General features: G+C 43.2%; 1 protein-coding gene across 1 annotated transcript in view; it reads left to right on the forward strand.

Annotated features, from left to right (window-relative positions):
* The window catches only part of LOC121280922 (NEDD4 family-interacting protein 1), a 63,742-nt gene that overhangs the window by 23,324 nt on the left and 16,219 nt on the right, over positions 1-24,199 (forward strand). Inside the window, exon 3 of the mRNA XM_041193343.1 lies at positions 23,967-24,097. Within this exon, the coding sequence (XP_041049277.1) occupies positions 23,967-24,097 (131 nt within the window). The remainder of the gene's footprint in view (positions 1-23,966; positions 24,098-24,199) is intronic.

A 24,199-nucleotide genomic window follows, 5' to 3' on the forward strand; every position in this document is an offset into this window, starting at 1 on the left:
ACAACCAATGAATTAGATCAAAGTTCTGCAGTCCTGCTGTGAATGGTAATGAACAATTAAACAACTGACTGGAGATGGAGGCTCCACAAACATTCTCATTCTCAATGATGAGGAGCCTAGCACATCAGTGCAAAAGTCAATGCTGAAGCATTTGCAACCATCTTCAGCCAGAAGTGTTGTTTGGAGATCCATCTCGGCTTCCTCTTGAGTCCCCAGCATCACAGATGCCAATCGTTGGACAATTTAGTTCAGTCCACATGATGTAAAGAAATGGCTGAAGGCAGTGGATGAATTAAGGCTATGAATCCTGACAACATCTCAGCTCTTGTAATGACTTCTGCTCAAGATCTAGCCAAGCTGTTTTGGTACAGCTGAATTCTGGCATCTACTCAACAATGTCAAAAACTGCCCAGGTGTGTCCTGTCCACAAAAAGCAGGACAAAGGCAATCCAGCCAATTACCGCCCCTTCAGTTTACTCTTAGTCATTAGCGAAGTGGTGGGAGGGGTCATTGACAGTGCTGTTAAGTGGCACTTTCTTGATGCTCAATTTGGGTTCTGCTAGGGCAACAAAACACCAGACCTCATTACTGCCTAGCTCCAAACATCGACAAAAGAATTGAATTCAAGTGGTGAGGTGAGAGTGATTCACCTTAACAACATGACAACATTTGAATGAATGTGGCATTAAGCAGTCCTGGCAAAATTAAAGTTACTGGGACTTGAATGAAAAACTCTGCAGTGGTTGAGCAGACCAAGGACAAAGGAAGGTGGTTGTAGTTTTTGGAGGCCAATCACCTCAGCCGAGGAGATCACTGAAATAGCCTGGCAAGATACTCAGTTGTATCAAACCGCTAAAAAGGAATGAAACCGGACGGACCACCCAGCATCTACCTGGGTACAGGAAATGACAACGGTAAACCCAGCCCTGCCATCTCTGCAAAGTCCTCCTTACTAAAATCTGGGGGCCTGTGCCAAAATTGGGAGAGCTGTCTCACGGGCAAGTCAAGCAACAGCCTGCCATAGTCATACTCACAGAATCATGCCTTACAGATCATGTCCCAAACACCACCACCACCCACTGGCAGGACAGACCCAGCAGAGATGGTGGCATAGTGGTATACAGTCGGAAGGAAGTTGCCTTGGAAGTCCTCAACATTGACTCCAGACCCCATGAAGTTTCATAGCATCAGGCCAAACATTGGCAAGGAAACCTCCTGTTGATTACTATGTACTTCCCGCCCCGCCTCCTCCCCCCTCCACCCCAGCTGATGAATCAGTATTCCTCTATGTTGAGCACCACATAGGGGAAAGCACTGAGGGGTGGCAAGGATGCAGAATATACTCTGGGTGGGGGACTTCAAAGCCCATCACCAAGGGTGGTCTGCAGCACCACCACAGACAGCTAGCCAGGTCCTAAAGGACATAGCTGTTAGATTGGGTCTGCGGCAGGTGGTGAGGGAACCAACAAGAGGGAAAAACATACTTGACCTCATACTCACCAACCTGCCTTCTGCAGATGCATCTGTCCATGACAGTGTCAGTAGGAGTGACCACTGCACAGCCCTAGTGGAGACCATGTCCCATCTTCACATTGAGGGTACCTTCCATCATGTTGTGTGGCATTACCACCGTGCTAAATGGGATAAATTTTGAACAGATCTAGCAACTCAGGACTGTCCATCCATGAGTCACTGTGGGCCATCAGCAGGAGCAGAATTGTACTCAACCACAATTTGTAACCTCATGGCCCGTCATATCCCCCACTCTAACATTGTCACCAAGCCAGGGGATCAACCCTGGTTCAATAAAGAGTGCAGGAGGGCATGCATGAGCAGCACCAGGCGTACCTAAAAATGAGATGTCAACCTGGTGAAGCTACAAAACAGGTTGCTTGTGTGCCAAACAGCATAAGCTGCAAGTGATAGGCAGAGCTAAGTGATTTCACAACCAATGGATCAGATCTAAGCTCTGCAGTCCTGCCACAGCCTGTCGTGAATGATAGTGGATAATTAAACAACTCACTGGAGCAAGAGGCTCTACAAATATCCCCATCCTCAATGTAGAGGGGCCCAGCACATCAATGCAAAAGATAAGGTTGAAGTAATTGCAACAATCTTCAGCCAGAAGTGCCAAGTGGGTGACCCTTCTCGTCCACCTCCACAGATCCCCAGCATCTCAGATGCCAGTCTTAAGCCAAGTTGATTCACTCCACATGATATCAAGAAACAGTGAGTACCTCGCCTCCTGACTCCCAAAGCCTGTCCACCATCTCCAAGGCACAATTCAGGAATGTGATGGAATACTCTCCACTTGCTTGGATGAGTGCAGCTCTAACAACACTCAAGAGGCTTGACACCATCCAAGGCAAAACAGCCTATTTGATCTGTAACAAAAACAGAATTACCTGGAAAAACTCAGCAGATCTGTACCCCATCCACCACCTTAAACGTGAAACCCCTCCACCACCAATGCACAGTGGCAGCAGTGTGTACCATCTACAAAATGCACTGCAACAACTCACTAAGGCTTCTTTGGCAGTACTTTCCAAATCCATGACCTCTTAACACCTAAAAGAACAAGGGTAACAGGCACATGAAAAAACCACTGCCTGCAACTTCCCCTCCATATCACTCACTGTCTTAAAGTAGAAATGTATCACGTTCCTTCACTGTTGCTGATTCAAAATCCTGACGCTTACTCTGTAACAGCTCTGTGGATGTACCAACAACACATGGACTGCAGCAGTTCAAGTTTGCAACTTAACCACCACCTTCTTGAGAGCAAATAAATGTTGGCCTTGCCAGTGATTTTCACATCCCATAAACGAATAAAAAAGGCTAAGTGATAGAGAATGATTAATCAACAACTCCACTTATCATTATATCATGTGGCAATCCAGATGGACCTTGGTCTTTTTTATCACCCAAAAATTGCGTATTGAAGGGTTTTTCTCATTTTCTACCTGCCGAAGAGGTGCACAGTTACAGCTTGGCTGGATACTGGACCAAGTGAAAGTGTCTCTGTCTGTCAGATGTGCAAATGCTGCAATGCAGGATTGTGATGACATTTGTTCTTGATCTCTCAATGCAATGCTTTGTCCAGTAATGGGAATGTAGAATTACAATTCATAACATTGCATGACGTTTGATGCCAAGTTGCTAAAATGGAAATTGTGAAACAAATATCAACGTTTTGCCTGGAAGTTTTTGAAAAACATTAAAGTTGGTTTAAAGTAATGGAAATCTTGAGGTAGCCTAGTTTTGCTGTTTATATATCTCTACTTCTGCTGATGCACATGTAAAACTTGTATTTTTTGTCTCCTTTTTATAATTTAAGTATTTTTACTGCACTACTCAGCACAATTCTGCATTTGATTTGTGACCTTGGCTAATCTTGAACGAGTTGGCAGTAAGTTGATTGCAAATAACCTCCATGCCTTTGGGCTAGAGAAGGTGAAAAATTAGACTGAGCTTCCATTCCTGATTGCTGTCTGACTCATACAGGAAATTTTTTCTTGTGCGCTGAATTCATTAATTACATCTGTGTATGATTCCATAGGTTGGCCTTCTGTACTTCAAAAAGTTCCCATACTTGGTGAAAGCCTAAGCTGTAGGCTATGTCGTAGTCAAGCCAGATTCTTCTCTCGACCAATTATCATTCACATGCACTTTCCAGTAGGACTCTCTGCCAATGATCAGGAGTGCTGCCTGATGTTATCCTTCCCAGTCCAGTGTTCTATGGCTGATTTCAACACTTGCCAGACTCTTTCTGGCTTGTAGAACCGTTATTTGCTGGCTTTTCCACTGGGTTAAGGAGCAGGAATGATGCAACCATTAAATGTATTTGATCTTTTTCTGATCTTTCCCCTTCAGGCATAAACCTTGCTTGCTTTTCTTGGGCAGCAGCACAGCCTGGATGTTCGACAGGACCCCACCCTGGGCTATGGTGACCTCTCCCAGCAGCCTGCTGAGCTCCTCATCTTTGAGGATGGCGAGCTGCAGGTGGCGGGGATGAAGTGAGTGGTCTTGTAACGCGTTGAGTTGCCGGCCAACACGAGGATCTCAGCTGTCAGGTACTCGACGGCGGCCAAGTAGACGGGGGCTCCGGCCCCGACACGCTCGGCGTAGTGACCCTTGCACAGCAGCCAGTGGATACAGCTGACTGGGAACTGGAGACCGGCTCTGGAGGAGTGAGCCTTTGCCTTGGTGCGCCCTTTGCCTCCAGTTTTACAGCAACTAGGCATCTTGCTGTTGCTCCTGCTGAAAATCTTCACCAGTGTTCAATGAGACATCTGGAGGACAGGACCAGGCATGGCTCATTGTGGTTAAATAGCCATTTTATTGATCTATCTGGCTTGTCAATTAAGTGTGGTCTCCCAACAAGGTACTACAAAGCAGCTGCGTCTTCCTGCTTGGCCTAAATAGCCAAGTGGTTATGGTACTGGGTTTGTAACCCCAAGATCAAGTGTTCAAATCTTACAATGGCAAACATATGAAACAATGTAACTTTAGAGCTTGGCCTAAATAGCCAAGTGGTTATGGTACTGGGTTTGTAACCCCCAGATCAAGAGTTCAAATCTCACAATGGCAAACTATGAAACAATGTAACTTCATCTGAAACAGATGGAAACAGGTTTACTCAAAAAGAGTATCAAGAGTTCAAATCTCACAATGGCAAACTATGAAACAATGTAACTTCATCTGAAACAGATGGAAACAGGTTTACTCAAAAGAGTATCAAGAGTTCAAATCTCACAATGGCAAACTATGAAACAATGTAACTTCATCTGAAACAGATGGAAACAGGTTTACTCAAAAAGAGTATCAAGAGTTCAAATCTCACAATGGCAAACTATGAAACAATGTAACTTCATCTGAAACAGATGGAAACAGGTTTGTACTCGAAAGAGTTACTGCCTGTAACTACTGGGTATTTTAGGGCTTGGCCTAAATAGCCAAGTGGTTATGGTACTGGGTTTGTAACCCCAAGATTAAGAGTTCAAATCTCACAATGGCAAACTATGAAACAATGTAACTTCATCTGAAACAGATGGAAATGTGTTTAAAAGACTTGGCCTAAATAGCCAAGTGGTTATGGTACTGGGTTTGTAACCCCAAGATCAAGAGTTCAAATCTCACAATTGGAAACAATGTAACTTCATCTGAAACAGATGGGAAAGGGTTTGTACTCGAAAGAGTTACACTCCAGCCAGCTCAATGCCATCTTCTCAAAGGCAACTATTCTGACAATATATGTCAGAATGATTTTTTTTTGGCTTGGCCTAAGTAGCCAAGTGGTTATGGTACTGGGTTTATAACCCCAAGATCAAGAGTTCAAATCTCACAATGGGAAACAATGTAACTTCATCTGAAATGACAGATGGAAACATGTTTGTACTCAAAAGAGTTACTAATTCTGGTGTAAGTGCACTGGTAAAGAACCATCAAGAGTTCAAATCTCACAATGGCAAACTATGAAACAATGTAACTTCATCTGAAACAGGTGGAAACATGTTTGTACTCAAAAGGGCTAAACTGTAGTTTAGCTTGGCTTAAATAGCCAAGTGGTTATGGTACTGGGTTTGTAACCCCAAAATTGAGAGTTCAAATCTCACAATGGCAAACAATGTAACTTCATCTGAAACAGATTTGTACTTGAAAGAGTTACAAAGCAGCTGCCTTAAAGAAGTGATGTACCAACAAGAGTTCCTCATTTAGGAAGTGAAAGGAAAGAACCTTTTTTTATAAAACAGCATGCCTTAAACTGATCTGAGGTTATTATTGTCAAATCTGTGCTTTTTTCTCTACACAAGCCAACAAATGTATTCCCACTTTCTTGCTGGTTCTCCATACTTCATTTCCATTTAATTTTTTTTAACATATTTAAATTTGTCAGCCATGGAATTATGCTCAGTAGAGATGAGAATTTTCACAGAACTGTCACCATGCCAATTCATCGAAGCAATTTTCATATTTACTTTATCATAACACTTTATGCTTGAGGACCTCCCAGGTCCAGTTAAAAAAAATCATTACTTCTCAACTCTGTCTTATAAAGGACAGTTACTGTTTATCGGGAACTGTTTCTGAAAAGACCATGGCTCACCTTTGCAACAGTGTGTAACTATGACACCATTGATAAGCAAAGTCAACCCAGCGGTTCTGGTGACAAGTTAGCCATGTATGGCTAACCTTGTTCAAAGACCTCAGTCATGTGATTTACTGAAGTTCAGGATTGGCATTATTTTTGTCTAACATTGGAACACAGCACCCAAGTTTGATAATCTGGCTGTCATATGATAAGTTGTGGTAAGTATAGTGACTCTGATGGATCTTCTTTACCTTGACTTATATCCTAGAATAAGATCGGTTTCACTTCTCAGCAGTTTGAAACCTTCAAAGGACAAATTTGTACTTTTGGGAGATTTGTGAAAGTGACTTTACCCTAACATCCCCTTCCAGAGTTGTAGCATTCAAATTTGCTTTTCCTTCACCATCCCATCCACCATGTATTGAATGCTTTCAAAGTCTGGAGCATTGGTGCTCATCATTTTCTTTGAAAACCTCCAAATCTTTTCACCAGATAGAAATAAACCCATTGCTGGAATAGCTCCATAACCTGGAGCAGTTGAGAGAAGGTACAAACTTCAGAATGCTTATTGACACCAATGGGTCATCCAGTGAGTTGGAGGCAAGGTGGGATTTACAACACGACTTGTAGGAAAGAAATGCATTTTAAAGTTTATTTACAAATTCTATGTAAAATGAGACTCTGCAAGCTGCAGTAAACCAAATGCATGCATATCTAAAATTACATCTCCTGTTAAAAGCATGGTGAAAATGCATGATAGTTGTGTACAAATTATGTCTATAATCAAGCCCAGGAATCATGGCGGGGGCGGGGGGGTGGGGTGGGGGGGTGAAGTGGGTGGTCTAAACTGATTAAAGTGCATGCGAAGTAATGTTTTATTTCGTGGTCACTCATTATAAAATTTGCATGCGAACAAGGAGCAGGAGTAGGCCATTTGGCCCCTCGAGCCTGCTCGGCCATTTGATAAGATCATGGCTGACCTTATAGTAACCTCAAATCTGCATCACGTCTCCCCCTGATAACTGATCACCCTCTTGCTTACCAAGAATCTATCCACCTTTGCTTTAAAAATATTCAAACTCTCTGCTTCTACCGCCTTTTCAGGAAGAGAGACTCAACCCTCTGAGAGAAAAGATTTTGTCTCATCTCTGTTTTAAATGGGTGACTCCTTAATTTTAAACAGTGACCCCTAGTTCTAGATTCTCCCACAAGAGGAAACATCCTCTCCACATCCGCCCTGTCAAGACCGCTCAGGATCTTATGTTTCAATCAGGTTGTCTCTTACCCTTCTAAACTCCAGCGGATACAAGCCTAGCCTGTCCAACCTTTCCTCCTAAGACAATCCAATTCCAGGTAATAGTCTGGTAAACCTTCTCTGCATGTATTTTATAGTAACTTCAGTATTTCATTGTCACAAAATAAAAACCACATCACATGCGATTAGAATTGTTTAGAGAACGTAACTAACCATTGTTAAATTAATTGGATTTGTGACCTCACCTCACCAAACATGCTTGGTTAAATTTTGAATTCCTCTTGAACTTCTATCCAATTCTATATATGTATATCACTAAAGTGTCAATATTGCTTGCTGTAGTAAACCTGTCTGTAGCTAAATTATAAAGGTAAAAGGTTAATTGACAATCTGCAACAAATTATTTGCTAATTCCTTCACATTGATGTGCAACTATTTGTTAATTTCAACCACCTTTTACCTGATTTCTATGACAACCTTTAATATTTCTTTCTTAAAAAGTGAGATTTTTGTATCCTCGTTGCTAGGTATGGAAGGCCTAAAATGTTTATGTACTGTATCTAGCTCTAACTATCTCTGCCATAAAAGATTTATGACACATATGTGATTCTATTTAGATAGTTTTACATTGTGTTATCTGTAGAGAATTTCTTGAATTCAATCAGTTTCCAAACTAACATACAAATTCTTTACTACAGAAAGGGCAAGACGAAATATATTATCAAAAAGAAATATAACATTGAACCAATGTCAATTTGTTTTCAATTCATTAGCTTTCAAGATCCCTTCTAGCCATTTGCAGGCGGCAGCAGCAGAGAAAGTAAAAACAAAAATGAATCACTGCATTCTTATATAACAACACCAAATTTGTCACTGTTTGAGTCCTCTGATATGTGGGTAGAAAACAAGATGGAAGGATCACAGGTTGAGTAGTGTACTTATTAACTTAATGCAATGCTGAGAGTAAGTGCTTTGTTCAGCCCTCACTGTTTTCTGAGTGCTGAAATTGAAACTCTGGCTGAGTAGAAGGAACCTAGCTACCATCTCTCAAGCATAGAATGTGATCTGGATAGCTGCAAGAACTCACTCACCTGCTTGCTACATTTTAATGTAAAGTTAATTTTGAGCAACTTTCATCCGATTTTATATCTTTCTGAAGCAAATCAGTGTTCCGGTACAGATACGATGGGGCGAGTGGTCTACTGTGCCAAAATCTTTCTACATTTTCATGTTGGAGAATATCATAGATCAGATATATATGATCTGTTTTTTGAGATAGAAGATACAAGAAGAAATGTTTGAAAAGTCACAAGCATGTAAAGGCCAATTGAATGCATTCCCACCAGTAATTTCGTTCACCTAGCCTAGCATTCAACTATATTCTCTTCTGATACCTTTGTTGCACCAAATTATCTCAGCTGTTTGATTAAAGATATTTTTAAGATTTATTTTGCTCACCAGAAGTTCAGGTTTATGCCTTCTAGTTCTACTGGCCTGATTGGCAAAATAATATAGTTTATTCCTCTTAATTCAGTAATTTAATTAAATTATTACTGCTAATTTTGCACATGACTATGATTTATATTGATTCAATAATTGTAATTAAGTATTCAAAATTTTAGTGCAGAAATTACTGAATTGGACTGTATTCAGAGTTCACCTTATCCATGCCATTTAATACTTCACGCAGCTAAATGAGGTTTCCTTCTCATTAAAGTAAAAACATAATTGTTTCTGCTTTTTCCGCATAGCTCATTGCCTTTCTCCTTATAATCGCTCTTCTTTTCTGCCCCTTTTGTAGTCTGCTGCCTTACAGAGTTTCAGCCAGAAATGCTCAAAGTATTCTAAGTGAAATCGAACCAGAGCATTATAAAGCTTTGACATAACATCTTCTAGATTTGTACTCTGCAGACCTGGCTATTCTATTTGCATTTCGTTGTGTTTTGCACTATTATTTTCACTTTGAAAATGATGAGTTGGTCGTCACTTTCATAAGTGTCACTTTTTGTTTTCAAAATCTCATTGCCCAAAGTTTGGTTCCTTTCGTTATGTAGCTACGTTACTGATTCTACCTTTCACTAGGTAATACTTCACATTTGTTAGTATTAAACTTAATTTGCTATTTGGCTGCACAATTGCATGACACTCGTCTTTCTGCAAAACCTTAACTACATCCTCCATTGCTGTTGCATGCTACAATCAGTGTCACCTGCAAGTTTATCAGGCTTGCGATTAGTTTCTGCATCCATTTCATGTGTATTCATAAATGTACTCCATGCAGCACCCCTGCCCTCATCCTAGATCTGTCTGTTTCAGGTTTTTTTGTCCATTTTCCAGTCATGCATTGAACCATTGATTCCATGGATTCTAGTTTCAATTGTAACCTTGCATGTGGAACTTTTCAAAGACATCTGGAAGTTCAAATGAATTGCTTTGTGGGTTTTCTCACTATCCATTTTAGTTGTAGAATTTTTTTATTCTTCTGTGAGGTGTGGGCATCTCTGGAGGCAAGTATTTGTTGCCCATCCCTAATTGCTCTTGAACCACAAGCCAGTCAGTTTAACTTCATTTGGGGAAGCTTCTAGAAACAGTAATTCAAAACAAAATTAATAGTTACATGGACAAATGCTGGTTAATTAAAGAAAGAAAGTACGGAACATGGGCAGCAGGCACATGGGAACACCGCAACCGACAACTTCCCCTCTATGTCACTCACTGTCTTAAAATAGAAATATATCACATTCCTTCATTGTTGCTGAATCAAATTCCTGACACTGTAACAGCACCGTGGATGTACCAACATCACATGGACTGCAGCAGTTCAAGTTCACAACTTAACCACCACCTTCTTGAGTGCAAGTAAATGCTGGCCTTGCCAGTGATGTTCACATCCCATGAACGAATAAAAAAGGCTAAGCAGTAGAGATTGATTAGTCAACAGCTCCACTTTATAGCATGTGGCTACCAGGATATTGATTGGCAAACTAGATGGACCTTGGTCTTTTTATCACCCAATAATTTGTATGTTCCTAAATTGAAGGGTTTTTCTAATTTTCTGTTTTCTACATGCCGAAGAGGTGCATAGTCACAGTTTGGCTGGATACAGGACCAAATGAAAGTGTCTCTGTCTGTCAGATATGCAAATGCTGCAGTACAGGATTGTGATGACATTTGTTCTTAATACCTCAATGCTTTGTCCAGTAATGGGAATGTAGAATTATAATTCATAACATTGCATGGTGTTTGCCAAATTACAAAAATGGAAATTGTGAAATAAATATCAATGTTTTGCCTGGCAATTTTTGAAAAACATTAAAGTTGGTTTAGTGTAATGGAAATCTTGAGGTTGCCTTGTTTTGCTGTTTATACATCTCTACCTCTGCTGCTGCACATGTAAAACTTGTATTTTTTGTCTCCTTTTTACAATTCAAGTATTTTTACTGCACTACTCAGCACAATTCTGTATTTCATTTGTGGCCTTGGCTAATCTTGAATGAATTGGCAGTAAGTTGATTGCAAATAACCTTCATGCCTTTGGGCTAGAGAAGATGAAAAATTAGACTGGACTTCCATTCCTGCTTGCTGCCTGACTCATACAGGAAATGTTCAGAGGTCAGTTAATAGTCAGCCATATTGCTATGGGTCTGGAGTCACATATAGGCCAGAACGGATAAGCATGGCAGATTTCTTTCCCTAAAGGGCATTAGTGAACCAGATGAGTTTTTAACATCAACCAGTGATAATTGCCATGGTTACATTATTGAAACAATTCCAGATTTTATTAATTGAATTTAAGTTCCACCAGCTGCCCTCGTGGGATTTGAGCACATGTCCCCAGAGCATTAGCCTGGGCTTCTGGTTTACTAGTCCAGTTACATTACCAATAAGCCACCATCTCCCCCTAAATCTACAAAAACAGACAAACTTGTGTGTGATAACCTTTCATGACCTCAGGAAACCTCCAAATGCTTTACAGCCAATTAAGTATCTTTGAAGTGTCAGAAACAAGTTAAGGAATTTTGTCAAGCAGGGCCTTCTCCTCTGACTGTTGCATTTTTAAATTAATTCAAGGCATGTGAAGTCCCTGTCAAGGCCAGCATTTATTGGTCACCTCTAATTGTCTTTGAGAAGGTGCTGATAAGCCACCTTCTTGAATTCCCAGTTCGTATGGTGTAGGTACATACAATGTGATATTAGGGAGGAAGTTTCAGGATTTGACCAAGTGACAGTGAATGGACAGCAACATTGTTCCAAGTTAGGATGTGTGTGACTTGCAGCTGGTGCTATTCCGATGTCCCTCCTGCTTTTGTACTTCTCATTGGTAGAGGTTGTAGGTTGGGAAGGTGCTGCTGAAGAAAGCTTCACAGGTTGCTTCAGTGCATCTTGTGAATAGTGCACACTGTTGCCAATGTGTACTGGTGGTGGAGGGAGTGAATGTTTAAGGTGGTGAATGGGGTGCCAATCAAGTGGGCTGCTTTGCCCTAGATGGCGTCGAGAAGGTGCAGTTACATTGCTTGATGCACTTTATAGGCCACCAACTAATAAAGGCTATAGAGGAATAAATCTGCAAGAAAATTACAAAGGTGATAAAATGATAGAGTAGTTATACTCTGTAAAAACAGCTAGCTTTACCTGTTGCACAAATTTTTGAGATACCTTGCCCATCTAGGGTAATGCGGTAGACTGGGCACTTTTCAGGGCTGAAAATGATGACCTTAGGCTCTTTCATTAGTCTGCGTGATTTCTAGCGTGAAATGATCTGATCAGGGTAGCCATTATCCTGCAGGATGTCTTTAATGTGCCTTATTTCAGCATCAAGCTTGCATGGTGATTAAATGGCTCGGGTGCTATTTACAAGGTTGCCAATAAAACTAATGTTATAGCCTGTGGAACTGTAAGAACCCCAATGCGTATATTGACCAATGAAGGTATGCTTGCGGTAGACCGCGATAGAGAACCCCCAGCAGATTTCTCAACCAGTATGTCAAGGAAGTGGAGTTTGTCAAGGAAGTGGAGTTTGTTAGACTGCTCCATTTGAGTGCAGAATGGAGCCCATTAAGACATGTAAGGAAATTATTACATGCAGCTGCGGATTTAAATATAGCAAACACATCGTCTACATATGAGAAATATACAGAGGGCAGGTGGCTAGGTGTCATTCCTGGAAGCGTGAGGAATCTCAAAAATTTGAGCAATACAAGTGGTATTTACCAATAACAGGATGCTGCCGTCAAGCCAGAAAGAAATTCTACCTATCGCACAAACGAGTAATGTGGTATATAAATGTCACTGCCAGTGTGATGCTAGGTATGTAGGCTGTACGTCCTAGAGACTGCCAGATTTTATCAAACAGCATGTCCCAGCCATTGTTCATAACAGGCAAGATACAGAGCATACCCAACCAGCCTGTGTGCAAATCTCAAACACAGTGTCCAACATTAGATGTGATTCTGTTATTGGACAACATTTGCTAAATAATCCTCAGTGTGCTAAGAATTACGCTGACAACCAATTTAAGATTGTCAGTCGAAATCACAGTGTGGCTCATTTGTGTGTACTGAAAGCTATATTAATACACAGGGCCGTGTACTTTGCAAACAGAAATAATGTACACGCATTGCACCTGTTTCAGCTAAACAAAATAATTGACAGCCATTCGCTGACTCATTTCTCAGGGCAATGCCTTGACCAACCAGGGTTAAGCTGCCTGGTTTAAATTTCAATTTCTTGGCAGCTGTCAGTCACCATCAGTGGTGCATTCTCCATGACAAAGCCTCTACCAATCAGAGGCCACTTGCCAATCAATCAGCATTTTCGCTTACAGTAATTGTGGTTTGCCTCTTATATTTGCATTCTTGCGGAGTACCCTGATGAGTACAAGGCAAAAAGCTTCGACATGTTTCTTTTTTCAGCAGTGCTAGAGTAGTTATAATGGGAATTTAATTATCCAAATATAGACTGGGATTATGGCAATGTGAAGGGCAGAGAGGGGCAAGAGTTCATGGAGTGTGTTTTGGAAAGTTTCTACAATATGTTTACAGGCCAATGAGAAGGAGGCACTGTTGGAATGGCTTCTTGGGAATGAGGTGGGCAAGTAGATCAAGTGTCAGTAGGAGCACATTTAGTGGTCAGCGATCATTGTATCATAAGGTTTAGGTTGGCTATGGAAAAGGACAAAGAACAGAGTAAGAATAAGTAACCGGGGGCAAGCCAACTTCAATGAGATAAGAACGGATCTGGGCTGAATAAATACAAGTCAAAGATTTGTAGGATAAACAATGGGCTACCTTCAAGGAAGAGAGAATTCGGGCACGGTCAAGGCAAAGGTGGGGAAAACAAATCCAAGAGTTCCCTGGATGATGAAATAGATAAGACGAAGAAGAAAAATTGTGCTTGTGACAGCTGTCAGGTAGAAAATACACTTCAGAACCAGGTGAGCATGGAAAGTTCAGAGGGAAGGTGAAAACACAAATAAGAAAAGCAAAGAGGGAGCATGAAAAGAGAATGGCAACCAACATAAAAGGGAACGGCAGAGTCTTCTATAAGCATATAAATAGTGAAAAGGTGGTAAAGGAGGATTATGGCTGAGTAGGGAGCAAAAACCAGATTTGCGCATTAGGCACTAGGACCGAATGAGTTGCATCCAAGGATGTTGAAGGAAGTGAGAGTGGAAATTGCGGAGGTACTAACCATAATTTTTCAGTCTTCCTTACACTCAGAGGTGGTGCCTGTGGACTTCAGAATTGTAAATGTTATGCTCTTGTTCAAAAAAGTGTGTAAAGATAAGTCCAGCAACTACAAGCCAGTAACTTTAACTTCAGTGGTGGGGAAACTTCTAGAAACAATAATTCAAGACAAAATTAATAGTTACATGGACAAATGCTGGTTAATTAAGGAAAGAAAGTATGGATTTTTTAACAGATTTTTTAACCATTAATTCTGTTTTTTGAAGAGATAACAGAGGGTTGATGAGGGCAATGCTGTTGATGTGTACATGGACTTCCAAAAGGCATTTGATACAGTGCCAGATAACAGACTTTTGAGAAATGTTTTAGTTCATGGAATAAAAGGGACAGCAGCAACTGTAACAAAATTGGCTAAGTGACAGGAAATAAAGTAGTGGTTGTGGATTTTTTTTGGGCTGGAGGGAGGAAGGAGTTCCCCAGGGTTCAGTGTTGGGACCCTTTCTTTTCCTGATGTATATTAATGACCTATAACTTGGTGTACAGGGCGCAATTTCAAAACTTGCAGATCATCCGAAACTTGGGAAGCATTGTTAACTGAGGACAATAGCATAAAACTTCAAAAGGACATAGACAAGTTGGTGGGATTGAAGGACAGGTGACAGATGAAGTTCAGTGCAGAGAAATGAGAAGTCATTGATTTTGTTAGAAAGAACATGGAGAAACAACATAAAATAAAGAGTACAATTCTCAAGGGAGAGCAGGAGGATAGGTGACCTGGGTGTATATATGCATAGTCATTGACAGGTTGAGAGTGCGGTTAATAAAGCATGCAGTATCCTAGGCTTTATTAATGTGGAAATAGAGTACAAGAGCAAGGAGGTTATGTTGAACTTGTATAAGACACAAGTTTGGCCTCTGCTGGAGTATTGCGTCCAACTTTGGACACCACATTTTAGGAAGGATGTGAAGGCTTTGGAGAGAGTACAGAAAAGATTGGCAAAAGCGGTTCCAGGGATGAAGAACTTCAGATAGATTGGAGAAGTTTTGACTGTTTTACTTGGAAAACAGAAGGCTGAGTGGAGGTTCGATACAGGTATTCAAAATCATGAGGGGTCTTGACAGAGTAGGTAGAGATAAACAGTTCCCACTCATGAAAGGATTGAGAATGAGAGAACACAGATTTAAAGTAATTGGCAAGCAAAAACGATATGAGAAAAAAGCGTTCACACAGCAAGTGGTTATGGTCTGGAATGCACTGCTGAGAGTGTGGTGGATGCAGGTTCAATCAAAGCATTCAAAAGGAAATTAGACTGTTATCTGAAAACGAACAATGTGCAGGGTTACAGGGAGAAGGCGGGAGAAGGATGCTAAGTGAATTGCTCATTTGGAGAGCTGGTACAGACACGATGGTCCGAATGGCATCATTCTGTGCTGTAACAATTCTGTGATCCCATATGTTGGATGGCAGGTCACCAATGAGGCAGCTGAACATGGTTGGGCCTAGGACAGTATCCCAAGGAACTCCTACAGTAATGTCCTGGGGTGGAAATGATTAACCTGTAACAACCACAGCCATCGTCCTTTGTGCTAGGTATGACTCCAGTCAGTGGAGAGTTTTTCCCCTGATTCTCATTAACTTCAGTTTTGTTCAAGCTTTTATTTTATTTGTTCATAGAAACAAAGAAAATAGGAGAAGAAGTAGGTCTTTCATCCCTTCAAGCCTGCTCTGCCATTCAGTATGATCATGGCTGATACACTATTCCAACGCCAAATTCCTGCTGTCTCTCTTTATGTCTTTATTGTCCAGAACTCAATATTTCCTTCTTAAGTATATTCAGTGACTTGGCCTCGACAATGTTCTGTGGTAGACAATTCCACAGGTTCACCATCCTCTGAGTGAAGTAATTTCTCTTCACCTCAGTCCTGAATGGCCTGCTCCATATCCTCAGAATGTGACCCCTTGTTCTAGACCCCCCCCCAGCCAGAGGAAACGTCATCCTTGCATCCAGTTTGTCCAGCCCGGTCAGAATTTTATACATTTCAATGAGATTCCCCCTCATCCTTCGTGGGATGTGGGTGTCACTGGTCAGGCCAGCATCTATTGCCCATCCCTAATTGCCCTTGAGAAAGTGGTGGTGAGCTGCCTTCTTGAACCTCTGCAGCCTACGTGGTGTAGGCACACACAGTGTTGTTAGGGAGGAAGTTTCAGGATTTTAACCCAGCAATAGTGAAGGCGATATATTTCCAAGTCAGGATGCTGTGTGGCTTGGAGGGAAACCTTCAGGTGGTGGTGTTCCCATGCATTTGCTGTCCTTGTCCTAGATGGTAGAGGTCGTGGGTTTGGAAGGTGCTGTCTAAGCCTTGATGAGTTCTTGCAGTACATTTTGTAGATGGTACACACTGCTGCCACTGCGTCGATGGTGGAGGGAATGAATATTTGTGGCTGAGGTGCCAATCAATTGGGCTGCTTTGTCCTGGATGGTGTTGAGCTTCTTGAGTGTTGTTGGAACTGCACTCATCCAAGCAAGTGGAGAGTATTGTATCACACTCCCGACTTGTGCCTTGTAGATGGCGGACAGGCTTTGGGGAAACACGAGGTGAGTCAGCTCCTGCAGGATTCCTAGATTCTGACCTGCTCTTGTAGCCACAGTATTAATATGGCTAGTCCAATTCAGTTTCTGGTCAATGGTAACCCCCAGGATGTTGATAGTTGGAGGGGAGGCTGGGGGCTTTAGCGATGGTAATGCCATTGAATGTCAAGGGGCAATGGTTAGATTCTCTCTTGGAGGAGGTCATTGCCTGTCACTTGTATGGTGTGAATGTTACTTGCCACTTGTCAACCCAAGCCTGGATATTGTCCAGGTCTTGCTGCATTTGGACATGGACTACTTCAGTATCTGGAGTTGCAAATGGTGCTGAACATTGTGCAATCCTTAGTGAACATACCCACTTCTGACCTTATGATGGAAGTAAGGTCATTGATGAAGCAGCTGAAGATGTTTGAGCCTAGCACACTACCCTGAGGAACTTGTGCAGTGATGCCCTGGAACTGAGATAATTGACCTTCAACAACCACAACCGTCCTTTCCAGCAGGGAGGTTCCCTCTGATTCCCACTGACTTCAATTTTGCTAGGGCTCCTTGATGTCACACTCGGTCAAATGCTGCTTTGCTGTCAAGGGCAGTCACTCACACATCACTTCTACTAGAGTTCAGCTCATTTGACCATGTTTGGACTAAGGCAGTAATAAGGTGAGGAGCTGAGTGACCCTGGAGAAACCCAAACTGTGCAGATTACTGCTATGCAGGTGCCACTTGATAGCACTGTTGATAACCCCTTCTATCACTTAACTGATGATCGAGTAGACTGATGGGGTGGTAATTGGCCAGGCTGGATTTATCCTGCATTTTGTTTACATGACACACCTGGGCAATGCCAGTGTTGTAGCTGTACTGGAACAGCTTGGCTAGGGGCATGGCAAGTTCTGGAGCACAAATCTTCAGTATTATTGTTGGAATATTGTCAGGGCCCATAGCCTTTGCACTATCCAGTGCCTTGAGCCGTTTCTTGATGTCATGTGGAGTGAATTGAATTGGCTTCCGTGATGGTGGGGACTTCTGGAGGAGGCGGAGATGGGTCATCCACTCGGCATTTCTGGCTTAAGCTTGTTGCAACTACTTCAGCCTTATCTTTTGCACTTGCGCTGGGTTTCCCCATCATTTAGGATGGGGATATTTATGGAGCTGCCTCCTCCTCCAGTGAGTTGTTTAATTGTCCACCACCATTCACAAATAGATGTGGCAGGCCTGCGGAGCTTGGACCTGATCTGTTGGTTGTGAGATTGTTTAGCTCAGTCTATCACTTGCTTCTTATGCGGTTTGACACGCAAATAGTCCTATGTTTTAGCTTCGCCAGGTTGACACCTCATTTTTAGTATGCCTAGTGCTGCTGCTAGCATGTCCTCCTGCACTCTTCATTAAAGCAGGGTTGACCCCCTGGCTTGGTGGTAATGATAGAGTGGGGGATATGCCAGACCATGAGGTTACAGACTGTGGTTGAGTACAGTTCTGCCCCTGCTGTTGGCCCACAGTGCCTCATAGATGTCCAGTCTTGAGTTGCTAGATCTATTCGAAATCTATCGCATTTAGTACAGTGGTAGTGCCACACAAAAGGATGGAGGATATCCTCAGTGTGAAGATGGGAACTTTGTCTCCACAAGGACTGTGCAGTGGCCACTCCTACTGGTACTGTTATGGACAGATGCATCTGCAGCAGGCAGGCTGGTGAGGATGAGGTCAAGTTTGTTCTTCTCTCTTGTTGGTTCCCTCACCACCTGCCACAGACCCAACCTAGCAGCTATGTCCCTTGGGACTCTGCCAACTCGGTCTGTAGTAGTGCTGCCAAGCCCCTCTTGGTGGTGGACATTGAACTTCCCCACCTAAAGTACGTTCTGCACTCTTGCCACCCACAGTGCTTCCTCCAAGTGGAGTTCATCACGGAGTACTGATTCATCAGCAGAGCGTGGGAGCAGTAGGTGGTAATCAGGAGGCTTCCTTGCCCATGTTTGACCTAGTGCCATAGACTTCATGGGGTCTAGAGTCAATGTTGAGGACTAACGGAAACTCTCGCCTGACTGTATACCACTGTGCCGCCACCTCTGCTGGGTCTGCCCTGCTGGTGGGACAGGACATGCCTAGGGATGGGGATAGTGATGATGGCATCTGGGACATGGTCTATAAGATATAATTCCATGAGTATGACTATGCCAGGCTGTTGCTTGCCTCGTCTATGGGACAGCTTTCCCAATTTTGACACAAGCCCCCATTGTTAGTTAGGAGGACTTCGCAGGGTTGGCATGGCTGAGTTTGAGGTGCCTAGGTCAATGCTGGGTGGTTGATGTAGCAGTTTGATACAACTGGGTGGCTTGCAAGGCCATTTCAGAGGGCCGTTTAAAATCATTCACATTGCTGTGGGCCTAGAGTCACATGTAGGCCAAACCAGGTAAGGATGGCAGGCTTTCTTCCCTAAAGGATATTAGTGAACCAGATGACATCCGTTTCCTGGTCTTCATTAGACTCTTAATTGAATCCAAATTCCACCATCTGCCGTGGAGCAATACCCTGGCTCTCTGGATTACCAATCCAGTGACAATGCCACTATGCCACCACCTCCCCATAGGCTCCTTGATACCACACTGGGTAGGTGCTGCCTTGATGGCAAGGCCAGTCACTCTCACCTCGCCTCTTGAATTCAGTTCTTTTGCCCATGTTTGGGCCAAGGTTGTAATGAGGTCTGGAGTCAAATTGTCCTAGTGGAACCCGAACTGAGCATCAGTGAGCTAGTTATTGCTGCGAAAGTGCCACTTGACAGCAGTGGATATGACACCTTCGATCATTTTGCTGATGATTGAGAGCAGACAGATGAAACAAAATTTGTTGGATTGGATTTGTCCTGCATTTTGAGGGGCTTGCCTCACCGGATAAGTGAAAAAAAGATAAGTATTTCACCGGCGGCCAAGGCCTTATTCTACACCTGTGCAATTTTTCACATTGTTGAGTAGATAACACTGTTGTAGGCATTTTTGAACCTGAAACAGCAACCCAACTTGAGAGCAAGTAAGCAACTCTACAGACGGCTGAAGTCCAGCAAAAAAACCCTCGACTTAAACAACAGATAGTGGGTGGAGAAAGCGCAGGAAATCCAAGTTAGCTGACACCCAATCCTCTTCAGTTACCTTCTCCCTGTGGCTGAAGAACTCCTCCCAGAGTCGCAATGTGGATTCCATCCACTAAGGGGCACAAAGGACATGATCTTCATGGTGTGGCAACTGCAAGTGAAATGCAGGGAATAGCATCAACCTTTGTATATGGCCTTCTTTGACCTCACAAAACCCTTCGACACTGTTAACAGTGAAAGATTATGGAGCATCTCCCTCTGTTTTGGCTGCCCTCAAAAATTTGTCACCACCCTCCAACTGCTCCATGATGACATGACCAACGGATCCACCACAGACCCAATCAATGATCAGACCGGGGTCAAGCAAGTCTATGTCATCTCACTGATGCTCTTCTCGATCTTCCTTTCCGCAATGCTCCATCTCGCCCTCAGCAAGCTTTCCGCTGGAGTGGAGCTAAACTACAGAACAAGCGGGAACCTATTCAACCTCCGCCACCTGCAGACCAGATCCAAGGTCGCCCATCCTCTGTCATTGGACTACAGTGTGCAGATGATGCTTGCATCATCTTGTGTCAAGAGGCCGAGCTCCAAGCCATTGTCAACAGCTTCACCGAAGCATATGAGAGCGTGGGCCTTACACTAAACATCTGTAAGTCGAAAGTCCTCCACCAACCTTAATCCTGCACACCACACTGCCCCCCAATTATCAAAATCCACGATAAGGCCTTGGACAACATGGTCCAAATTCCATACCTTAGAAGCCTACTGCCAACAAGGGCAGACATCGAGGTTCAACACTGCCTTCAGTGTGCCAGCGCAGCCTTCAGCCGCCTGAGTAAGAAAGTGTTGAAGATTAGGATCTCAAACCCAGCACCAAACTCATGGTCTACAGAGTGTTAGTGATACCCGCCCTCCTATATGGCTTAGGGACGTGGACTATGTACAAGCACCTCAAAAATCTGGAGAAATACCACCAGCACTGCCTCCGCAAGGTCCTGAAAAACCATTGGTAGGATAGGAGCAACAGCATTGGTGTTCTCACTCAAGCCAACATCCCCGGCATCGAAGCATTGACCATGCTCGATCAGCTCCGCTGGGTGGGCTACGTCATCCGCAGCCTGACAAAAGACTCCTGAAGCAAGCGCTCTACTCAGAGCTTCGACACAGCAGGCGAACCCCTGGAGGGCAGAAGAAACGCTTCAAGGACACCCTCAAAACCTCTGACAAAATGCAACCTCCCCACCGACATCTGGGAATCCCTGCCCTAGACTGCCCGAAGTGGAGGGAAAGCATCCGGGAAGGAGTTGAACACCTCAAGTTTCATTGCCAAGGGCTAGCTGAAACCAAGCGTCGACAGCGAGAGGAGTGTGTGGCAACCCAGGCACCCCACCCACCCATTCTCCCTAACACCACCTGCCCCACCTGTGACAGAGACTGTAGGTCACGCATTGGATTCTTCAGTCACCTGAGAAGTCATTTTTAGTGTGGAAGCAAGTCATCTTCGACCCTGAGGGACAGCCTGAGAGAGAGAGAGCTAAACTCAAACAACTTGGCTAGGAGTGTGGCTAATTGTGGAGCACAAGTGTTCAGTACCACAGCCGGGATGGTATCTGGCCCATAGCCTTTGGAGTATCCAGTGCCTTCAGCTATTTCTTGATATTGTGTGGAGTGAACTGAATTGGCTGAAGTCACCTGTGATGCGTGGGCCCTCATGAGGCTGAGATGGATCATCGACTTGGCAATTCTGGCTGAAGATGTTTGCAAATGCTTCTGCTTTATCTTTTGCACTGACATGCTGGGCTCCCCCAATCAGTGAAGTTGGGAATATTTGTGGAGCTGCCTTCTCCAGTTAGTTGCTTAATTGTCCTCCACCATTCAATACTGGATATGGCAGGACTTTATAACTTTGAGCTGATGCCTTTATTGTGGGATTGGTTAGCTTTGACTCCAACATGCTGCGTCTGCTGTTTGGCTTGTGTTGTAGCTTCACCGTTTTTGCAGTCAATTTTAGATATGTCTGGTGCTGTTGTTGGCATGCTCTCCTGCACTCTTCATTGAACCAGGGTTGGTCACCTGGCTTGATGACAGTGGTAAAATGAGAGATGCGCTGGTCCATGAGGTTACAGATTGTGGCTGAGTACAATTCTGCTGCTGATGGCCCACATTGCCTCATTGATGCCCAATTTTGAGCTGCTAGATTTGTTCTGAATCTATCCCATTTAGTAAGCTAATAATGCTACACATGTCTTCAGTGGGAATTAGTCTCCACAAGTACTATGTGATGGTCACTCCCACCGAAACCAAACAAGCAGATTAGTGGGGACAAGATGAAGTGGATTTTTCCCCTCTTGTTGGTTCTGTCACACCTATTGCAGGCCCAGCCTGGCAGATAAGTTCTTAAGGACTTGGCCAGCTCGGTCAATAGCGGTGTTACTGAGCCAGTCATGGTGATGGACACTAAAGATCCCACCCAGAGTACATTCAGTACATTGTGATGTTTGGTGCTTCTTCCATGTTTGTGCAACGTGGTGGAGCACTGACGATTAGCTGAGGGTGAGTGAAGGTGATAATCACCTGGAGGTTTTCTTGCCCATATTTGACCTGTTGCATGAGACTTTATGAAGTCCAGCGTCAATTTTGAGAACTCCCAGGCCACTCCCTCTTGTCACTATACCACTCTGCCACCACCTCTCGTGGTCTGCCCTGCTGATGGATCTGAACATACCTGAGAATGTTGATGGAGGAGTTTACGATATAAGCTGAGAGGTATGATATTGGTTGGATATGGCTATGTGAGGCTATTGCCCAACTAGTGTGAAACAACTTTGGCACAGGAGGAAGGCTTTGCTAGGTCAGCTGGGAAGGCCATGCCTTTGTCATTAGTGCAGGCCTCTGGATCATTCACAGATGTCACCATCCCCTGTTTGTAAAGCTCTCCAACCATTTTAACGCAACATGAATCTTTTCATAATCATTGCCCCCTGCAAATACTCTTGCCTAATCTCCTTCAACACGCTAGGATAGATACCATCTGGCCTAGGGAATTTGTGAATTTTCAGCCCTTTTAAATCCTCCTTCATACTGCTCATTGATTTCGGTGTGAAGGTTTTTTTTTTTTATTCCGCTGCCTTGAACTTTTTTTATAGTTGGTTCATGGGATGTAGGCATCGCCTGCTGGGCCGTCATTCATTGCCCATCCCTAATTGCCCTTGTTCAGAGAGCATTTAAGTGTCAACCACATTGCTGTGGGTCTAGATACCAAGTAAGGATTACAGATCTCCCTCCCTAAAGGGTAGTAGTGAACTAGATGGGTTTTTATGACAATTGGCAATGGTTTAATGGCCAACACTATGACTTCTAGATCTTTTGTTAGATTCAGTTGGTAGTGGGATTTGAACCCGGGTCCCCAGAGTATTATCCTGTGTCTCTGGAACACTAGTCTGTGACAATACCACTATGCCACTGCCTCCCCCTGCTGTAGTCCCTGTGGAGTAGGTACACCCACAGTGCTCTTAGGGAGGGAGTTCCAGGATTTTGACCCAACGACAGTGAAGGAACAGCGATAAATTTCCAAATCAGAACTGTGAGTGGCTTGGAAGGGAAATTTGAAAAGGTTCTGTATTTTTATGCCATTAAAATTGCATAACTCCCTAAGGCCCTCTAACGGTAGTGACACATTGCTGCAGCATTGCAATCGTGAATAGATTCTGCTAAGCATAGGTGCCTGAAGAAAAGGCTGTTTTGGCACCCATTAATTGTTGGAGTAGTTCCAGTGGCATCACATAGTGTGCTGGCTCTTGTGGATGGATTTGGAGCACTCCTGCTAGTGCTGCTTGATCATGTTTTACTGTATCACTAAAGAGAGAATCCTGCACAAAATGTTTGATCCCAGGCTGCCTCTGACCAGTTTCTTTTTAAAATATGTGCACAGGAATAAATTTGTAGAGATAAGTAAATTTCTACTTAATCCTTGGGCTGTGTTGGGATATAGTTGATAATTTTTTAATGTAGCCAATGTAATGTCTTAGTATAAAAAAAAAGATAGTCTTTGAGGAAATGAAGAGAAGAAATGAGAGGACCAATGGCTCTGAACATCCTTTAATCACATAGCTAGTTGTAGTGTGCCTAGAACAGCTTTGCAGCCCAACCTACGAGGTGTCTGCAAGGTTCTTCAAAATGAAGCAGTTCTATATGCAGACTGAGAGAAATTGGCTTTACCTTGCACCTCATGTTTCTAATGTTTCATATTTTTCTGCAGCATACTTTGATTACAAAGAGGATTCTGCATTTCCAAAACCACCATCCTACAGTGTGGCAACCACACTCCCTTCATATGACGAGGCTGAAAGAACAAAAGTTGAAGCAACCTTACCCCTGGTCTCTGGACGGGTGAGAATCTAACCTGCACTTGAATGCACAAGATATACTACAGCTGGACCACAATATACAAAAATATGTATAGGACTAATGCATTACCTTTCTATTAATCTA

Source organism: Carcharodon carcharias, chromosome 8 (assembly GCF_017639515.1).
Source record: "Carcharodon carcharias isolate sCarCar2 chromosome 8, sCarCar2.pri, whole genome shotgun sequence".
In the NCBI taxonomy this organism is placed as follows: Eukaryota; Metazoa; Chordata; class Chondrichthyes; order Lamniformes; family Lamnidae; genus Carcharodon; species Carcharodon carcharias.